The sequence below is a fragment of the Platichthys flesus genome, chromosome 3 (assembly GCF_949316205.1).
Source record: "Platichthys flesus chromosome 3, fPlaFle2.1, whole genome shotgun sequence".
NCBI classification, from domain to species: Eukaryota; Metazoa; Chordata; class Actinopteri; order Pleuronectiformes; family Pleuronectidae; genus Platichthys; species Platichthys flesus.
In genome coordinates this window covers 2,815,729-2,835,489 of record NC_084947.1, presented here as the reverse complement: position 1 = coordinate 2,835,489, position 19,761 = coordinate 2,815,729, and the positions used below count along the sequence as shown (strand labels likewise).

The window sequence follows — 19,761 nt, the reverse complement described above, 5'->3', positions numbered from 1 at the left end:
GTCACGCAGCGGCCAATACCGAGCCCAGAGCAGGCGATCAGCACTGTCAGAGCAGCAGCAGCAGTGGGGCTGGCACTGGAGAGGAACTCTGCCTTCCCCCTGCAGAGAGAAACCCCTCTAGAAGAGAGAGAGGGAGAGAGAGAGGGAGAGAGAGGGAGAGGAGGAGGGGGTTTGCTTACAGAGCAGAGGATGAGGATGCAGCGTGAAGGGGATGTTGCAGAGGAGGCTGCAGGGATGCACAAACAAACAGGAGAACATGCTGTGTGATCCAGGTCCCAAGATGTAGGAGCTGCATCAGAGGAGCCCTCAGACCAGACTGTGTGAGTGTGCGTGTGTGTGTGTTTGTGTGTGTGTGTGTGTGTGTGTGAACGCACCATAACAGCAGCAGACTTGTTATGTTTCAAGGATAGTGAAGGTGGAGAGGCGCAACCTGAGAAGCCCCCCCCCCCCCCCCCCCTCCCTCCTGCACTTCCACAGAGGATGACAGATTAGTCCTTATTCAGCAAGGAGCCTGAGCATCTCTCCTGAGGTGAGTGAAGTGCAAAGTCATACTGTCTCCGTCCGGTCGGGACCTGCTGTTCTCACTTAGTCCACTTGTTCTCCTCCCATGTGGAGCTGGTTGCATGTGCAGCACTGTCACTGGTGATCTCCTCTGCTCCACTTGTTATGGTAAACTATGGCTGTGTTTTGGTCGGTGTGGTGTGTGTGACTGTGCCTCCTGCCCACCTGAAGTGTCAGTGGCGATGAAGTCGGGCTTGTTGTCTCTTGATGTGATGTCGTTATCCAGGATCAGATGTTGTCCACAGCTCAGCAGATGCTGCAGGACAGCCGCTCCAAGATCGAGCTGATCCGGCTGCAGATTATCAGAGTCACCCAGGCTGGCAACAGCAGCGGCAGCAGCAGCAGCAGAGGTGGAGGAGATGGAGGAGGTGGAGGTGATGATGGTAGCAACCACGACAGCTCCACTAACAGAGGTCAGAGTCCTGAGTTATTCCTCCTTTGGTCACACTGGGTCTGAAAAAGCACTTAATCAAATCAAAAAGTCAGAATTTGCTTTATTTGTGTTCTTACCAGACCAGGTGGAAAGAGGCATCAGATGAATCAGCGTGCAGATACTACATGTATGATGCTATCATGATAAATGTCACATTATTATTTATGATATGTTTAAAGACTTTAAAGATTTTGGCTCCTGAGTGAAGGTTGTGGTTTGAAACTGAGCCGAGAAGCAAACACAAGATTTTACAGATCTGAGGTCGGTCAATGATGCCAATTATATAAACAGTATATCCCTATATATTGTACATATGCTATATTGCGATAGATACAACTCTATTTGATAATTCTTGACATTATTTTATTGCCCCTAATTTGTTTAATTTTTTAAAAACCTTTAAAGCTAAAATATTTATCCGGTTTCTCTCCTGTGGACAGAATGCAGACATGTGGTTTAAGAATCATATGTTTTAATGATTCAATTCACCCAAAGGTCTTATTGTCTTAGTATCTAATTTATTGAGGAGTTTTTATTTTACGAGCTGCAAAAAAAACTGGTGATTTTAAAGTCAGTCCCTCAAAAACATCACTGTGAACACTGTGTTTATTGTATGTGGTTCAAATAAAGGTCAAGTTCAGAGAACATTTCAGTTCACTAATGTCAGTGCTGGTATCAAAAAGCCATATCGGTTGAACCGTGCCAACTGCTGTCTCTGTGGGTGTTATTTGTATAATCCAGAAAGGGAAACCACTCTGACAGCATTAATAGAGACAGACAGCAAACGCCATGATTAAATTCTGAACTGAGGATGTGTGCCGTTTGAAAACCCTCAAACCAACGCTGACAGAAATATCCTCCTTGCTTGAAAGCGAGAGGAGGAAATAGTAGATGAGTAACTCTACACCCGGTTTCCTCTGCTCACGTTTCCCCTCCCTGACTCTCGACCTCCTTTCTTCTCCTCGGCTCCTGACTGTCGGGCCTTGGCGGACGTACGCGCTGACCGAGCGCCTGAATGTCTCTAGAAACACCCAATCTCTCAATTTATAAAGAAAGTGAAAAGGCAATGTCGGATCCTCCCCCTTAATTGCACCCGCTCTAAAAGGTGATGGGTTCTGTCTTGAACTATGTTCCATTCTTCCACCAAGTTCCAATATAAATGGGTTCAGTAGTTTTTGTGTAATCCTGCAGAAAAGCAGACACACAGCAATGAAAACATAATCTCATGGCGTTAGTACTGTGTCACTCCTCTGAACTGAATTCAGTTTTCTCCCCCGTCCTCGTCCCTGTCCCTCAGGAGTGTCTCCGGTCGCGGTCGCTCCTGTGGACGCTCGTCTGGCAGAGCTGCAGCACCACATGCAGAGGGAGACAGATGCTCGGGTGCTGGCCAAAGATGTGGTGAAGCAGCTGGAAGGGATCTCCTCACTGGACCAGAAGGCGGTGACCGAGGTGGAGCACTTCAAATACTTTTATCTCATGAGCAGACAGCAATGATTTCAATATTTACTGTCGAAACATAGAGAAACCCTGGATGACAGAGTGTGAAGTTATATTTAAGGAATGTTTACAATTTGAATTTGTTGTAAAAAACAACTGGTCTCATTTGACCTTCAGGGGAAAACAACCTCTAGCTGTAGAGAAAGACGTCTCCTTGGCTGGAGAGACTCGGACAATAACTGATTCACTGTTTCGAAGGCAGATACAGATATTTTGAGATCGGAGCTGACTCTTTTAAGTCGGCCTCATTTTCTTGTCAAAACAATCTTGAAGTGAGTTATTGTGAAGGTGGAGAAGCTTCTCAACGAGTCGTTAGATCGTAAAAACAGTTCAGTGGCACCAGACTGACGATCAGCAGAGTGTGTCTGTGGAATCAAACACAGTGTTACTACCGATCACTTTCCATCACTTCTATTCAGTTGGTGTGGTAATTAAAATTAATCTAGTAGCACTGTTGGAGCTTTAGCTGTGGAATCCGGTCCGTGTTGTAATATATCTGTGGTAATGAGGTTTGACTGTGGTAGATTCACAATCTGACATTTAGATTTTTAAAGTCACATCTTATCGGTTATTGATTTGTGCCAAAATGGCAAATATACCCATAAACCCAAGGTTCAATGATTAAAGTATTGATAGTCAATTAAACTGTCTGAATTTATTCATCAAGATCCATAAATTAGTCTCTGGGAAATCAGTGAAAATGTCTCGCAACTTTGATGAAGGTGATGGATTTACTTACCAAAATATTATGATTTTATTCCCTGAGTCATCAGACATTTTTCCACTGAGATTCCTGGTAATCTGTTGTGTTGTTTTTGTTAGATCTCGCTTACAAACAAACAAATAAACAAGCAAACAACAAATAGACGGGTGAACAAACTCCCTGAAGGAGGTCAAGAAAGAAAAAGTCAATTCCCCTTAAAGTCTAAAGTTAAAAGTCCCAAAAATACGAAACAGCCACGCTATGTTTAAAAAGAGCAAACACAACAACGTGATGTTTATCTTCCCATCAGGCCCAGTCCCGGGTGCACGAGTCCTCCCAGAAGCTGGACCTTCTGAGACGGTCCCTGGAGAAATGTCTGGAGGAGAAGAGCCAGGAGCCGGAGCTGGAGCCACAGCAGCCTGCAGGGGACGTCCACCCCTCACAGGGACCCCCGTCCTCCCAGTACCAGAGACCTGGATGTCCCCTGTCCACGTCCCCTTCCGTCTTCTCCATCAGACCTGCCTCCTTAACCGGTATCGACACACACTGTTTTCTGAAGAGAATCATTTCCAGCTTTTTTTAAAGGTCCACATTTACCTTATAATGTCCAGGAAATACCTACGTGGTTCTAAACATAGAGAAAATAGCAAAACACCTAAATTTAGACCCAAACTAAATATGAGCTCAGTCTTCTTTTGTTGAATTAACTTCATTATTTATCTTCGCTGCATTGTTTGGCTCTTGGCAGATTTCAATTATTATCCTGTTCAGCTACCCGCCAATTAATTGTAAGTAATAACTGAAGTTTACTTTAACACTGTTTGTATTTCCTGTTTAATTTGAACCAGATTATGGATTCTAACCAGACATCGTGTGCACAGCAGCTCTTTGTCTTGTTCTTCTTCTGTAATCAGCTGAAAAATGACCATTAATTCATTCTTCACTTATTATGGAAACTTCATTCTAAATCTAAGCTGCATTATGGATGGAGGCAGATTTCAGTTATCAGGAGCTGCCCTGGAATGAGCTGTAATATATGAATTGGGAGTGAAATTAGAGCCAAATTACAGATATTAACAGGAACTATCTGTGGATCCTTAATGGAAACACCTGGAAACTGTTTTAAAGGACTTACTCTGTTCAGCATTGATCAGAAATACTTTGCCTTCAAGGGAAACCACAGCGAGTGGACGTGTGTGTTGTTCATTTCCCTTCCAATGTGCAAACAGTGGTATCATGGACGACCCAGTGTCTGATCCCGATTTGCCGTCCGCTGACCTCTGGCTGTGGATAATCTGGACGTGTAATCTGTTGGTTTTTGGACGGTTCAGTTGTGAGCCAGTCGCTCGGCTGCAGCAGAAAGAAAAAAAAGGCTTTTTGATGATGTAACGAGGAGACAAATCCTGGAGTTGCTCTGTTGGCAGCGGGTAATGAGGACAAGTCTCAGGGCGGTGAAAGACACGGGGGGAGATTTTCTGCTGCACGGTGAAAAGAAGAAAATGAGGATGTGAAAGCTCCAGACAGCTTCTGATTGGAGGCCCTGACTCAGATTTATTCATGCTGACGAGTGAAAGGTTTTATTTGGTAAATGCTGCCTTCTCTTTGGTCGACTGTCTTTCCTGAGGTTCATTGCCCTAGAATCACACTCGGTTAGTTCTGGAAGGTGGAACCGCACTTTGTTTCACTTTATGAGTTCTTTTTTCGTCAATTCTGTTTTCAGGACAAAAACTTGAACTTTGGGGATTTGTCTCTTTTTAAGGTAAACTTGAAGTCAAGCTTCTCGGGTGTGAGGATTTACTGAAACCTCGGACGAACATGGAGCAGGAAAAGTCTGGAGACGGTTCATCAGCTGCTCACAGGACGGAGGGACATCCCGGTCAGTGGACCTTTTTGTTTTCCGGAAGAATTTAGTTTGTGGTTTTGCATTTGAATGTTTAACCAATATCTCATCTGGTGTCCAGCCTGGACAATACAACAATATCAATAATCATCACACACATTTCATCAATAACTATCCAACACAAATCCAATATATATATATCGATGTAATGCTTATGTTAAAGCACAGATCAGGAAACATATTCATAAAGAGTACGACATCTTTATTATGAGTTATTACTTGGGAAGGATTCTGGAAAGAACTGAATCTGGGTAGTAGAGTAAAACAGAAAGTTCAAAAAATTGGTAGAAAGTTCAAATTTACAGTCAGATGAATGTGTAATATGTGATTTTTCTAGTGCTGCCTCATTCATGTGTCCTCCCACAGCAGAGATCAGTGCAGTGCTCAGGCTGGACGGCAGGGTGGTCGGCCGGACGCGGTGGGCCACCGTCAGCAGACTCTGCTGGGATCAAACGTTCTTCATCCAACTGGAGCGGGTGAGTCCACGGCCGAAAACGTGAGGTCAACCGGACGATGACGTTTACATGCACATCACGGAACTCTGCGTTAGAATCTGAAACGCGACATCAGTACAACACTGTATCCACATTGGGAACATATCCATCCATCCATCCATCCATCCATCCACCCTTGTGTTTGTCCATATGTCCATCTATCCATCTATCGTCCATCCATCCATCAATCTAAACCTGAGCAGCACCTACTTGTCCGATGGAGGAAGCCGGAGTACTCAGAGAAAACCAACTCAAAGTCCAAACAGACAGATCCCGGCCAAGCTGGGATCTGAACCCTGAACCTCCTTCCTGTGTGGGAACACTGATAATCTGGGGATAGAAAGTATTTGAAGTGTAGCCTCCCCCCGATGTTCAACCCAGCTCCATCCACTGCATGATTTAGAATAAATGGTAAAAGCTGGGGAGGGGACTCTTTAGAAACCCTCCTGTCCAGAAGCCCCTGAACTGGGCGTTAATGGGGTGAGAACCATGTTGGTCCTGACTCAGTTCAGTTCCAGACGTTGGCTCCAGCCCGAATTAGGCCTCAGGCTGGAGCTCTTGTAGCCAAGGCAGTAAGGGGGCAGGGTTGGACGCCGCCTATGAGACGTAGTATAACGCTAATGTGGGCTAATGTCAGCCGACGTTTGAATAAGTTGTAAAGCTATGTGATGTATGCTCCATATAACTCCTCTCCCACAATCTATAGCTGGGATTCAACCAGTAGAGGACAGTCAATCTGCAGATTTATCACACAAAGAGTCACTTTAATGTCAAAATGTGAACCTGAATCAATCCACAGCTCAACTCAAGGCTTCCAGGAGTCTGAGTTACTCAGGCTTCCAGGAGTCTGAGACAGAGCCTCCAATCAAATTTCAGTGTGAGTTTGCTGCATCGTTTTTTACACCAGAAAAAACCTTCTAAAGTCAAAACGTGCTCAGATCTCTGAACAGACTGGAGCGAAGGGAACTTGATCTCAGTCAGGATCTGAGCATGACTTTACTGGGACAGTTCTAAAAGTGGAGCCTCCATCTATCAACATCTATTTGTCAAATCGTGAACTAATCGATGCATGTTGAATAACAAAGGCCCAAATCTGCAGTAAATAGTTTTTACTCACTTATTTTTAATGTAGAAATTAGACAATAGACAGAAGCTCCACCTCAGATCTCTGCAGCTCATCTTCCAGCACCAGAGACTCATGTTCGTTGTGATCCACGCCGCCCAGGTGCGACTTGTCCTTCCTTTGTTTCTTCTTCCCCCCCGATCGTCCTGTTTTCTACCTGAACCCCCCCCCCCCCCCGTTGCGACATTTCAAACACAACAAGGTCAAGATCTGTGACACTGGAACAGAAACAAACAGCATCAGCAGCTGTAGAGTCACTGCTGACGCACATGTTACAGCAGCAGCAGCAACAACAGGACAACACAAGGGCACAGAGTGGGACAGACACACACACCACATATGGAGACATGATATATATATATATATATATATTACTAACAGTATTCAAAGTAGTTGTATCTTTATGAGTTCTATAATTCAAATTATATTATTAGATGGAATACATAGAATGTAATGCACCAAAAAAATCTTTATTAATGTTCATTTACTGATGATATTTTTGCTGAATGCAGTACTTCTACATGCACGAGTATAGCTTTATATTGTGGTATTTGCTCAAGTTAAAGCAGCTTATACTACTTGGAATTTATTCGAATTTACGCCACTTTATTACACTTCTACTCCACCAGATTGCAGAGAGAATATACTGCTGAATATATTACACTCTGCATCGTGACTTATCGTTGCAGTTCGGTGTAAGACCAGAAGGTGTCTCCCTCACACCTGCAGATAAACATTCGGCTCTGACTCTGAATCCTCTTGATTCTCAGAGCTCAGCTTCACCCCTGGACGGTTGTTGCAGCTTTTTATAGTGAATGCAGTTGTTGCTCTTATCTCCTCTCGTTTGTCTGTCGTTGGTCTGTGATCAGTCTCGAGAGCTGGAGGTCAGTGTCCTCTGGCGGGACCGGGGGGCCATGTGTGCAGTCAAGTTCCTGCGACTGGAGGAGATGATGGAAAACCAGAACCACAACCAGGGCCTGAGTCTGGAGCCACAGGGCCTCCTCTACGCCAAGGTACCAACAATGACGTGCCCCGGGGTCAAAGGTCAACTCGAGTCTCCTCAGGCTTTTACTCTGATAGAGAACTTGTAAAAACAATTCAAGTACTTCAAGTGATGCTACAAATACACTATTTATTGCTGGATGGATTAATATCAAGTTATTGTTTAATGTCACATACATGTCATATTGACCAGTAGATATGAGGATCAATAAAATTGAACAATAAGACATGCCTGTCCATTTTAGGGTCAATGCCCTAAAAGCTCACCTTCTTCTGTTGTGTTTTATTCCAGCTTCGGTTCGTTGACGCCGTCGTGGAGCCGAGGCTGAGACGCCAGCGCTGCATCTTCACTAAAGAAAGAGGTAAAGAACCAACAACCTGCAGAATCATCAGCTTCCATCAGGTTCTCTGCTGCTGCTGCTGCAGTGAAACGTGTGTCTTACAGGGAAGAACTTCCTCAGAGCCGCTCAGATGAACATGAACTTTGCCACGTGGGGTCACCTGATGATGAGCATCCTCCCCCACTACAGCTCCTTCACCACATTCAGCTCGTCTCCCTGCTCGACCCCCGACCCGACGGCCAACAGCACCGATGACAAGGAGCCTCCGATCACCGCTCCACTGCCGGGGTCAGAGGGAATCTGAGCATTCTCATCCTTCATGATGATGATGAACATCCCAGAGTGTTTTGACTGTCTCTCCTCTTTCCTCCTCTGGTGCGTCTGCAGTGAAGCTCCTGTGATCAGACTCAGCGTCACTGAGGATCCTCCTCCGCCCTCCAGCCCGGAGCCGAGAGTCGAGTCTCCCACCGTCACCCCCACAGAACACAACCACACCTCATCTGTGGCTCCACTGCAGGAAGAACTGGTGACTGACCATCAACCTGACCTTCATTTACATTTCATGAGACTTTCACTTTGAGGGTTTTATACTTTTGTATCGGCTCTTGGAGGCTTCACGTTACCTTAGATGAACGCTATGAAGTTATTTAAGTTATTTCTCTAGTGTCATAAATAACATTGTGGTTATTATTGGTTAATATTATTCAGTGAGATTGGTTCAGGATTTTGGATCCAGGAGAAACGGAGCTTGGGTTCTGCTTGTTGCACATTTCTTAAAAATATCTAGATTTAGTTATTTTATGTTTTGTATCCTTATATGTCCATTATACTCCAACGTACAAACTAATCATCGTTTCATATGAGCTTTTCATTGTCATCCACTAGATTACACAAGTGACATACTATTGTAAATACTGTAAATAGACATTGTGATTCTAGGTTATTACAGCCTCGGTTCTTACAAAAGGGGACTGTGAATCAGAGAGAAGAAGAGAAATGTAGGATGTCCGGATGTGATTTGTGTGAATGACTTGTTTTCTCTTCTTGCAGTCGTCCATAAACAACAGAGAGGAAAGTGAAGACCAGCCTGTGTCTGATCTCAAGTAAAGACACACACACACACAGGTATACACAGGTACACACACCTATATCTGATAATGCCCTAACAGACTTTTATTCATGTGTTTCACAAGGATGCACAGGGAGGATTTCAGATATATCTCGGTTCTGGGCAGAGGACACTTTGGGAAGGTAAACGGACTCAACGTTTGATTCCTGGTGCTCGTCCCACTCCATCACACCCTCCTCAGTGGTTTCCTCTCTCTGCAGGTTCTGCTGGCAGAGTTCAAGAAGACGGAGAAACTTTACGCCATCAAAGCCTTGAAGAAGAAAGAGATTGTGACTCGAGATGAAGTCGACAGGTGTGTGGGTCAGTTTATCCAAATTACACTAAGAGAAACCATGTGGTGTTTTTCTCTATAGATTCTATCAAATGACAAAATAAAGATCGATTAAAACAAGAAAACAGTGTAAAGATTAAAACAGATATTTATTTGATCACATCTGAGCTGAAGATCTTTAGTTTGAGCCAAAACGTCATGAGAAGCAGTAAAATCAGATTAAAACATGAACTCCAGTGAAGTGATAACACACAGAGGAACTGGTGTGAATCTGATCTGTTGCTCTTCAGCCTCATGAGTGAGAAGAGGATCTTTGAGATGATCAACGCGTCCCGACATCCGTTCCTGGTCAACCTCCACGGCTGCTTCCAGACCAGCGACCACGTCTGCTTTGTCATGGAGTATCTACCCGGCGGCGACCTCATGATCCACATCCACAACAACGTCTTCACCGAGGCCCAGACCAGGTCCGTGAGTCGTCCTGTCGCTCAGAGATAATACACATCTGGACTTCTGCTTCCAGAGAATCCTTTCAAATGTTACCACAAATGTTCACCTGATGATTTGCATGGTCCAAGGTCAAAGGTCAAGGTCGTGGTGGCCTCATGAAGCACGTGTTTGGCCTCTTTACCATCACATCTTAAGTCTTCCTTCAGGGAATTTCCTCAAATCTTGACCAGTCGTCACTTTGAGTCAAAGATGAACTGATTCCATTTTAGTTGTCAAAGGTCAAAGGTCAAAGTGAACTTACATGATCTGGGAAAAAATACTTGCAACTCAAACTGCACTGGTTGATGGAGATAATTTCAATTCTGTAAGATCACAGGATCCCACTTCATCTTTAGGATCAAGAAGATCCAGTGAACAAAGCTCTCCAGGTAATTAAATGTTCAGCGTTATAATCTAAAACCTGTCGTTGTTGTGTTCAGGTTTTATTCAGCGTGTGTTCTTTTGGGTTTAGAGTTCCTGCATCTGAATAAAATCATCTATCGGTAAGTGACGACTGAAGATTCTGCTAAACGTTCTGCGGCTGCCGGTTTGAATCCTCATCCCACTTTGTGTTCGTCGCAGAGATCTGAAGCTGGACAACCTGCTGATGGACGCTGACGGATTTGTGAAAATCACAGACTTCGGACTCTGTAAAGAAGGTGATTTGATCCCTGAATACATCCACTTATATAAAGATACAATTTTACACATCTGGCTTCAGCCTCTGCAAGTTTTATACGTGATTGTTTGGAAGTTAAAATTATTTTGATCCACATCCAACGTTCCTTCGACAGGGATGGGTCACGGAGATCGGACCTCGACTTTCTGCGGGACCCCGGAGTTTCTGGCCCCCGAGGTCCTGACCGACGACAACTACACCCGGGCGGTGGACTGGTGGGGGATGGGCGTCCTGATCTACGAGATGCTCGTGGGCGAGGTGGTTAACGCCAGTTCAACTCTCACTGGGGAAACTTGCACGCTGTTGTTTAGCGTTTACAATTCATAATTTGTTGTGTTTTCTTATTTGCTGCTGGGTTTTGTGATTTGGCGCCATCGTACTTTAACAGCTGACTCAGACAAATCCCCAGCAATGTGTTCAACAGTAACAGGATTTACTGCAACAGGCGGGTTTTATTTTTTGGAAGAACCCTCAGACCAGAGTAGAAGGTTCTTCCAGGGTAGATAACATCCAAATCAAAATGTGTCAAATCCAACATCATTTCCTGACGTTCATTAAAGAAGCAACATTTCAGAGAGGATTTCTAGGTCAATAGATGGGTTAGGGTTAGGGTTAGGGTTAGGGTTAAACTAGGGTGAAACTAGAGAAATAAGATGTCAAAACAAATTGAAACCAGATGAATGAGTGACTGTCTCTTTCCCTCCTGACAGTCCCCGTTCCCTGGTGAGGATGAGGAGGAGGTGTTCGACAGCATCGTCAACGATGACGTCCAGTATCCCTCCTCTCTTCCTCCCGACGCAGTCTCCATCGTCCAGAAGGTATCGAACCACGAGCAGCTGAACGTGGGACATGTTTGAACCTCAGCTCCACACTTGGAATTCCACTTCAGCATCTTTAAAGTCCTAAAGAGTCAAATACAGTTTGAATCTATCACAATAACTTTATATTCGTGTCAGAGGCTTTTGTGGATTTTAATTCAGCTTCATGTTACTTTGTGTTTTCAATAATAAGACCTGGTTTGTTTTCTGCAGCTTCTGAAGAGAAATCCTCTGAAAAGACTCGGAGCTGGAGAGAGAGACGCCAGCGAGCTGAAGGGAGAGAAGTTCTTTGAGGTGAATCACTTTGTGGTTTCTCTAAATTCATGTTTGAACTTGTTAAAGTCACCTCTTCTTAAATTGCAGTATCTAGACGCTATGTTGTTTATGCTGTTAAACGTGAATTTCCCCCATCAGCATCAACAAAGGATCCTCTTATGTTAGGAAAGTTCAATTTGTGAAACTGTGAAATTAGAAAAAGGCACAAAAACAACAGAAATTCAATCACGACAAGTAATTAAATCTGTGTGTGTCTGTGTGAATCTCTGCCGCAGACCATCGACTGGGAGGCTCTACTGGCCAAGACGGCCAAACCACCGTTCCTGCCGTCGATCACAGAATCCATGGACGTCAGCAACTTCGACAGCGAGTTCACTCGACTGCAGCCGATCCTGTCGCCTCCCTGCAAACCCTCCGGCCTCTCCGCCGAGCAGCAGGAGGCCTTCGCTGGCTTCGACTTCTGCGCTCTGCACGGATGAAAGAAGAGGAGACAGGAGGGGGAGGGGGGGGCTGAGACGCTTGTCCACATTGGCAGGTAACCAGCCATCGTCTCTGAGGGACAGATCGTCCCCTAACGGCCTGAACACATAGTGACTCAACACTTCCACAGAAACATTAAACAAGGAGTTCAGATGGGAGCAAACAGTCGGACCTTTTTCATCGTTTGCTCTACTGGTCCATTCGATGAGTCACTTGACATCAAATCAATCCAGGACAATTTTCCTAATGGATCTCAGATGAAACTTTTTTTCATTACACCACAGACGGGAGCCTTTCCTTCATTTTCAACTGGTTCTTCTGGTAAATAGACATTTTGCTCAGCAGCTATTTTGACCTGAAATCAAAGGTAAACCCCAGAGTCATGGTTCTGTACCTGAACACAACACAGGCTTTATTAGTGGGTTTCGTTAAGCGTGTGTTTACCTTGTATTACAAATCAAAATGGCTGCCGTCCGGCCTCGGGTAACACGTACCAGTCGTTAGTTTTTAACCATCAACAAACCTTCAGTTCCCTCAGAGACCAGGGAAGTACAGAGTGTACGATAAACTGAATGTGATGAACCTTCACCTCATCCTTCACCTGACTGCCACTCACAGAAGGTTTCCCTCTCCGGTCTCAAGACGTCTCCATGGCTGACTCCGCCGACTGTTGTCACTTTCATCCCGTCGACACCGAGTCGTCCAATCAGGCAGCTTCTCCTTCTTCCTGTTTCTTTGTGAACACAGAGAGTGATTGTGGATCTTTATATTCTCTTTACATGTGTTCCAGCGCTCGACTGCTCCTGAAGTCGAAGCTCATTGATGAGACGAGTTCAGGTGAAACGGACAAACAGAGGAGAGTGATCGCACAGAGGCCGGTGCAGGAGATTAAAACAGTTTCTCCTCTTTCATTCAACATCTTTTATTCCTTTTTGGAGTTTAATTTCAATACTGGAATTTTAGATATCATGTTGCTTTGTGAGGCCACCATGACCTTTGACCTTTGACTGCCCAGATCTAATCTGTGAGCAAACACATCCACCCAGGATTCCCTGGGGATGTTCCAGAGATATAGATATATAGAACAGTGATTTGTGAGGTCACTGTGACCTTGCCCTTTGACCTTCAACCCCCAAATTCTTATCAGTTCATCCTTCAGTCGAACTTGAAGTGACCCTGAGATGTCGTGTTCACAACAATGAGACGGACGAACAGACAACCCAAGGACATAATGGCTCCGGCCTCTAGGTTTGATTACTTGACTTCATCTTATTTTCATGTTGTAGATTCAGCTTGTAAGATCAAATCTGCCGTACAAGCTGTGAAACAACTGCTTCTCTGCACTAAACAGAAAACAGATCAACTCCCTTTATTTGATTCCGTTACAGAACACATGATGAGAAACCTTCCCAGTCCTCTGACCGTGAACCTCTGGGAGCTCCCAGTGAGCTGGAGACTCCGCTGCTCTGTGGCCTTTGCTCATCACGTTGATTTGAATCTTTCAGAGGTTAAGTTGCCGTTTCTATGCATCACTGTGACAGGCTTCGCCCACTGCCTTGACCCAAACAGACAAAACGAGCAAACACACTTTTAAAATATACCTTCTTAAAAAAAAACTGAAAGGTGAAATCCCACGTGGGGAAGTTTCACGTGTTTGTCGAGTTGTTCCGTCGTAGCAAAGACGTTCTGTTCACATATCAGGCTCCTCCTCTAGAGGCGCTGCTTTCTGTTCCCACAGCAGAGGTGCATGGCACTGTGCTGAACGGGGGTGCACTAGGAATCCTGTAATCACTAGCGGTGTAAAAGAAGCCATAGAGAATCTAACATAGCCATAATAGTGAGAGATATCTGTATTTTCAACCTAGCAAATCATATTCTGTGATACAGAGCTGTAGTGATGTCGGTGCAATAAAAGAGGAGGAGGAGGAGGAGGAGGAGGAGGAGGAGGAAGATGAGCCCTCTTATTATGTAGAAGGGAAATAGATCTTTCAGTTTCCAGTTGGTTGTTGAAGGAAGGTTTGAGGATTTTAAGGAAACCGCTGCTTCATTCACAAAAAGAGTAACTTATAACTTAATATACCATTTTTTTTTAATTGGTAAATTCACTGCAGTATCTTGTACTAATTATAGAAATATATATATATATATCATAAAATATATTTCATAAAATACTTTATTTTACTGATAGATAACGGTTAGTTTTAATGTAATCAGTGTTTTAGCTGCTGGTTGTAACTTCTGTGTTTCAAACTGATGATGAACAAACTACACACTCGGCTCTTTAGTACATGAAAACAACTCTTGAACTACTTTCCTCAGAACGGAGCTTGAGAATAAAGAGACTCAACGTGAAACAGTTTTAATTTAAACAGGATGGACGAGAGTTTATTTGTCTTTCTATGAAACTTTGGTCGATACAGAATTTGAACCATTGAGTTCAGCATCTAATGCTCGCTGGTCCATTTCCACGATCAGAACCAAATTATGTAGATCTTTATTCGAAATATATAATTAATTTTACATATATAAATAAGAAAAATACAGGACACATAAAATAAAGTGACTAACGTTTCTTATTAGTTTTAGAGTTGTGAGGGCAAATCTGAAAATGTATTCAAGCTGCAAGTTGCTCTTCAGTCCAGAATGTCCCCTCGTGTCCATGTGTCCTGCTGAAGTGTCCATGAGCAACCAACAGGCACCGGTTTAGCTGCTGTAGCACTTTATGTTAATGCTGCTGAATGTTACATGTTACTTGTGTGTCAGTTCTGTATTAATGTGTCAACTGACCTGGACTGTCAGTGTGTGCAGATGAAATCTATTACATGTGTATCATCAGTGTTTTAATGTTCTCTCGTTGTCAATAAATACAAAATCGTACAAAGACCGTAGAAATAATAGTAAAATATTTGGCTCCATCTGGTAGTTGAGTTCTAAAAACCAGAGTCAGGCTGGATTCAGAGTGTTTCTCTTGTAGACCTGCTCCCACATCACCGTCCTGCAGATGCAGAAGAAGTCCAGCAGGTTGCAGAAGAAGCCGCGGTCGAACGGGTTCTCCTCGTACTCGCAGTTCTTCAGGTACGAGATGCGGTGGCGCGACATGAACTCCCAGGTGGTGCAGTTGATGGAGGCCAGGTAGAGGTGGCAGCCCAGCAGCAGCGCCACCACCACGGAGAAAACCCCCACCACCAGCAGCGCCACCAGCAGGAACCCGTTCACCCGGAACCACAGCTCCCACGTGGCGCCGGGGGAAATCCCCGACCTGAAAGATTCACAGGATCACATCACCAACAATCAAATGGTTTCTTCAAGGCTCAGGTGATTAAGATCATAGATTCGATCTGACGTCTGATTTAAAATCTGATTAGACAACTGTGGAGCACTTTGTTCCACTTGTGTTGCTTGTTTTCTAAATTCATTCAACTTGTATTTTACCTGGAGCTCATTTCATCCCTGTTACTGTAGCAGTTGATCTTCTTAAAATCTCCTTTTCCATTCACTTCTACTTTCTCTATTGTTAGTGTCTCTTCAACAGCTAGTCTCACTGCCTCTGCTGTCCTATGTTCTAAATTTAGATTTACTTTATCAAACGTTTAACAGAGTCTGTCAATTCCCTGACTTTCTCAGAATCTCAACTGTTACCTAATGTGTCAGAATGTGGGAGAGATAAATCTGCAGCACAGAGTTTACAGTCGCCACATGAAAAACTCAGAGACGTACAGAGCGATGTGCAGAGCCCACAGCAGAGCGAGCAGCTGCACCAGCAGGTACACGATGAACCAGCGGTGGTTCCTCTCTCCCACACAGTTCTCGATCCAGGGACAGTGGTGGTCGAAGCGGCGGACACAGTGCTGACACGACTGACAGTGCTTCGCTCTCATTGGCTGCTGCAAGAGAGAGAGAAAGAGAGAGAGAAACACAACTTACTTCAAATCTGTGGTTGTATTTTTATCAAACTGCAGAATAAAAAAGTAAACCTCTAAACTTAAGCAAAATGTAAAGATATAAAACTACTATAAAAGTCTTGTGAGGTCACTGTGACCTTTGACAAAATCTGATCAGTTGAGATAACATGTTCACAAGAATGGGACAAAGTGCCGCTTGAACTGAGGCATTAAATCCTACACTTTTACTAAAAACTAGATAAATAGATAATTTAATTATCATTAAACACTACTAATGAAATGTCTTTCGACTTAAATACAGCTCCAGATGTTGTTCAAGGGTAAAACCCCCGATAATTATTATAAATACAAAACGCATTTTCTGCTCAAATGCTTTCCTGAATCAAGCTGAAATATATAAAGTGTGATGAGGTCATCACCAGATCATTGCATGATGTCATCGCTCAGGAAATCTCCCACATACGGCAGAATAAAAAGTACGAGAAGTTGAAAGAAAGAAAAGAGAGAGAGAGAGGTCTAGAACCAGATGAGTGTTTTAATGTTGGAATGGTGGAAATTGGTTGAAATCCCAAAATTAGGATTATGATGAAGAAACTATGATGATGTGAAAATAGAGTCTACTTTCACACAGATCATTTGTTAGCTGATGACATATAATCGAGTATTTGTCATCTATTATTTCATTGTATGGAAATGCACTGGTGGCATTTTATGAGTGTGACTTTAAATTCTTAAAATTCTTACATTTCTAAAGTTTAACTGTAACACAGAGTTAAATTTCTTTCATGACCACGGAAGTAAAAGTTTTGCTAATGAATAAGTTGCACGTAACTACACAGGAGAAAGAACATTCCTGTTGATCCCCGACCTGCTGCCCTGATTTGAATCCTTGTACCTCGTGGTGATAAGATGTTCCATCGAGCTGATTGTGATTGAGTTTTTGCCAAAATTGCTAAATACTCAAATACGAATTGAAACAGATCAAGATAATACAACTTTTCAAAAAAGCTCCAAAAGGAAAAAAGAGGAGCAGAATCAGTTTTAAGTGAAGTTGTGTTAATGACAAACTTGTGTGCAGATTCAGATGTTGTGTTACGCTGGCAGCGGCCGGTTACCTGCAGCAGACAGTATCCACAGCGCCGAAGCCGAGGGGGGGTCGAAGTCTGAGGAATCATTGATTCCATTTCCTCATTTGAACCCTCCACCCCCTGCAGGGCATAGAGCGATGTGGGTCACATGTATACAGAAAAGTACACACGTACACAAACCTACACGCACACCTACACACGCACACCTACACACACACGCTGTTGATACCAGGAGAAGGTTGTTGATATTGGAGAAATGTGACTCTACAGACAAGAAACTCAAGCAGGTCCCACTCTGCAGGTGGATGGTGATTTACATTATGAATTTACTAATTAACACGTGTATGCCACGTGTAAGTTATACATGAAAACATTTCACCAATGATGATAACTAATGATTAACACTAAATAACTAAATACAGATTATAAAAGACAAGTGGTGAAATAATGTTCCGGCAGAAAACATCTTACAATCATTAATTTATGGAAGGAGTTATTTTGTCTTTATAATAAACCCATCAGACGTGTCAGAGAGAGAAAGAGAGAGAGAGTGTGGATCCCTTGATGTTGATCAAACACATCAGCAGATCAATTAATCAATTAACAAACGAGCGTCCATATCATTTTACGTCGGCTTGATGACGCAAGTCTTTCAGTTTCTCCTACCTTGACAGTGTCAGTGAGAACGAAGCCAGGGTCCATCAGAGAAACAGCGAAGTATAAGAGCACGGACATCACGACCAGGAAGAAGAAGAGAAGCGGCAGCAGCAGCTCTCCTCGCTCCTCACACCTCCGCAGATCTACACACACACACACACACACACACACACACAGTTAAGTGTTTCAAACTACATATGTAAAGTCAAGTACTTCACGTACCATTCATGTAAAATTAAATCTCACCTACAGATGGATGACGATATTATGTAGAGACAGTCAGATAAGCTCTATAATTGCTTGAGGGAAATTTTAATATTTGAAAATTGCAAATAGTCCCAGTGTTTGGTTGTTGGGGTATTTTTTTATTAGTTTGTTTGTGAGTTTAAAAACCTCCTTAACCAGAGTCCTGGCAAAGAATGGCAGAAACACCGTAAAAGTAATTGGCAGAAACATTAAGATGAAAAACATTCAAACGTGATCATATAAATAATGAAGATAATTGAGGGTCAAATGGAAAATCAGTAAACAAAGCTTCTTTCCCCAGTTTATATTAAATACTGGACATTTTTCCTCCTTGAAACCATTGAGCAAATGACAGAAGACCATGTTTCTTGGGTATAAATCAAACTGTGATTTCCATTAGTTGATTTTTTTAATGTTATTTGTTAGATGATGACCTGTGTTTTGTTTAAGCAGCTTAAACTGTCGAATATACAGTAAACACTAGGAATATCCATGTGAAGTACAAGTATAGCATGTAAGCTAGGTACTGGTTTTACCCCAGTTCGAAGGGACTCACCAGTGTCGTGCAGGAACAGGATGAGGGTCGTGACCCAGGTGAGCAGCGTGTGACCGGCCCGAACCAGGAACCCGGTCCGAAACATGCTCTGCACCATTTCACCAACATGTACAACTTCTCCACCGGCACCGCGGCTAACTGGTGAGCTAACTGGTGAGCTAACTATGTAGCATCGCTAGCTGCCCTTTAACAACGCAGGGAAGTAGGCTGGGGAAATGAAACATGGATTTGAACTGTGCTAGTGAAACACACATTAGTTTAATAACGTCACTGTGGAGCTAGTTACAGAAGTTAGTGCGTGTTTCATTCACTTGTTTTAAATCTGGGTTTGTTGTGTCGCTCCTGGAGCCGTCACTTCCGTGTTGTGGTACGGCAAACAGCGAGGGACAATCTGTGCAGGCGAAACGCAAACGACCTATAGCACTGAATATAATGTTGTTTTCCGGCGTCGCTGTGACATAACAGCACTTTACATCCTCTGATTAATCCCAGTCATTAAACTATCCTGCTGAGCTGCATATATAAGTACCAGTTATAATCCCAATCATTGCATTATGTCATAAATACTGTAAATAATGTCATAAATACTCAAGGTCACAATGTAATCATACAGTTTCCCTGGAATAATAACATTGTGACTCAAACCTTGTTTGTGACTTTACTCCAAAGTACAATGAGTTAATCTGTCACTGATCTCCTCTCTGCCCGGGACCAGTTCAGGAAGGAGGTGAAACTGTTCTCAGAACAGTCTGAGCTACTTCTCTCCAGCTTGTTAACATTTCACTTGTTTTGAGTAAAACATTGTAGGAAATACCAGTGACATTAATAAGACTGGTATGAAATCATTTCAGAAATATTTGAATTGGGAAACTGACAATTTAACCAATTAGTTTTTCTCTTTCCCTGTAGATAATCAGACGAGGAATGTAAGCTTACAAAAGTGTAGAATGGTTTATGGTGAAAATGTATATATTAAGATCACTGGAAGGATCATCATTAAGCAGAAGAGAACATGGGCAGTAATGTTATCATATTGTGCTTATGGGAGAATGTGTAGGGAAGAGCTGTGTGGGGGGGATCTCAGTGAAGGATGAGGACAGAGTCAAGGATTCTCAG

At 43.3% G+C, this 19,761-nt stretch overlaps 2 protein-coding genes and 1 long non-coding RNA gene across 5 annotated transcripts; 1 reads left to right on the top strand and 2 right to left on the bottom strand.

Annotated features, from left to right (window-relative positions):
• The first annotated feature begins 790 nt into the window (after positions 1-790).
• Positions 791-14,551, top strand: LOC133936444 (serine/threonine-protein kinase N2-like). The gene is made up of 19 exons (XM_062381326.1): positions 791-974; positions 2,292-2,443; positions 3,505-3,727; positions 4,954-5,070; positions 5,461-5,570; positions 7,581-7,724; positions 8,006-8,075; positions 8,159-8,342; positions 8,442-8,580; positions 9,105-9,157; positions 9,248-9,305; positions 9,384-9,475; positions 9,745-9,921; positions 10,384-10,446; positions 10,526-10,602; positions 10,738-10,880; positions 11,333-11,440; positions 11,654-11,734; positions 11,992-14,551. Exons 1-19 carry the CDS (start codon positions 794-796, stop codon positions 12,193-12,195), a joined length of 2,376 nt encoding a protein of 791 aa, XP_062237310.1. The 5' UTR covers positions 791-793; the 3' UTR covers positions 12,196-14,551.
• Positions 5,276-6,862, bottom strand: LOC133936925 (uncharacterized). The gene is made up of 2 exons (XR_009915007.1): positions 6,706-6,862; positions 5,276-5,647 (listed from the first exon to the last, which is right to left on the bottom strand). It is a non-coding gene; the product is annotated as an uncharacterized LOC133936925 (long non-coding RNA).
• A 2-nt stretch (positions 14,552-14,553) lies between the features above and the next one.
• Positions 14,554-19,060, bottom strand: LOC133936751 (palmitoyltransferase ZDHHC12-B-like). 3 transcript variants are annotated; one of them, XM_062381350.1, is made up of 6 exons: positions 18,957-19,060; positions 18,646-18,852; positions 17,853-17,986; positions 17,214-17,306; positions 15,914-16,080; positions 14,554-15,455 (listed from the first exon to the last, which is right to left on the bottom strand). In XM_062381350.1, exons 2-6 carry the CDS (start codon positions 18,740-18,742, stop codon positions 15,140-15,142), a joined length of 807 nt encoding a protein of 268 aa, XP_062237334.1. In that variant the 5' UTR covers positions 18,743-18,852; positions 18,957-19,060; the 3' UTR covers positions 14,554-15,139. The 3 variants fall into 3 exon arrangements, with proteins under 3 accessions (XP_062237334.1, XP_062237335.1, XP_062237333.1); XM_062381351.1 differs by having other exon boundaries at positions 15,914-16,077; positions 18,646-19,036; XM_062381349.1 differs by having other exon boundaries at positions 18,646-19,029.
• Between the last annotated feature and the right edge of the window lie 701 nt (positions 19,061-19,761).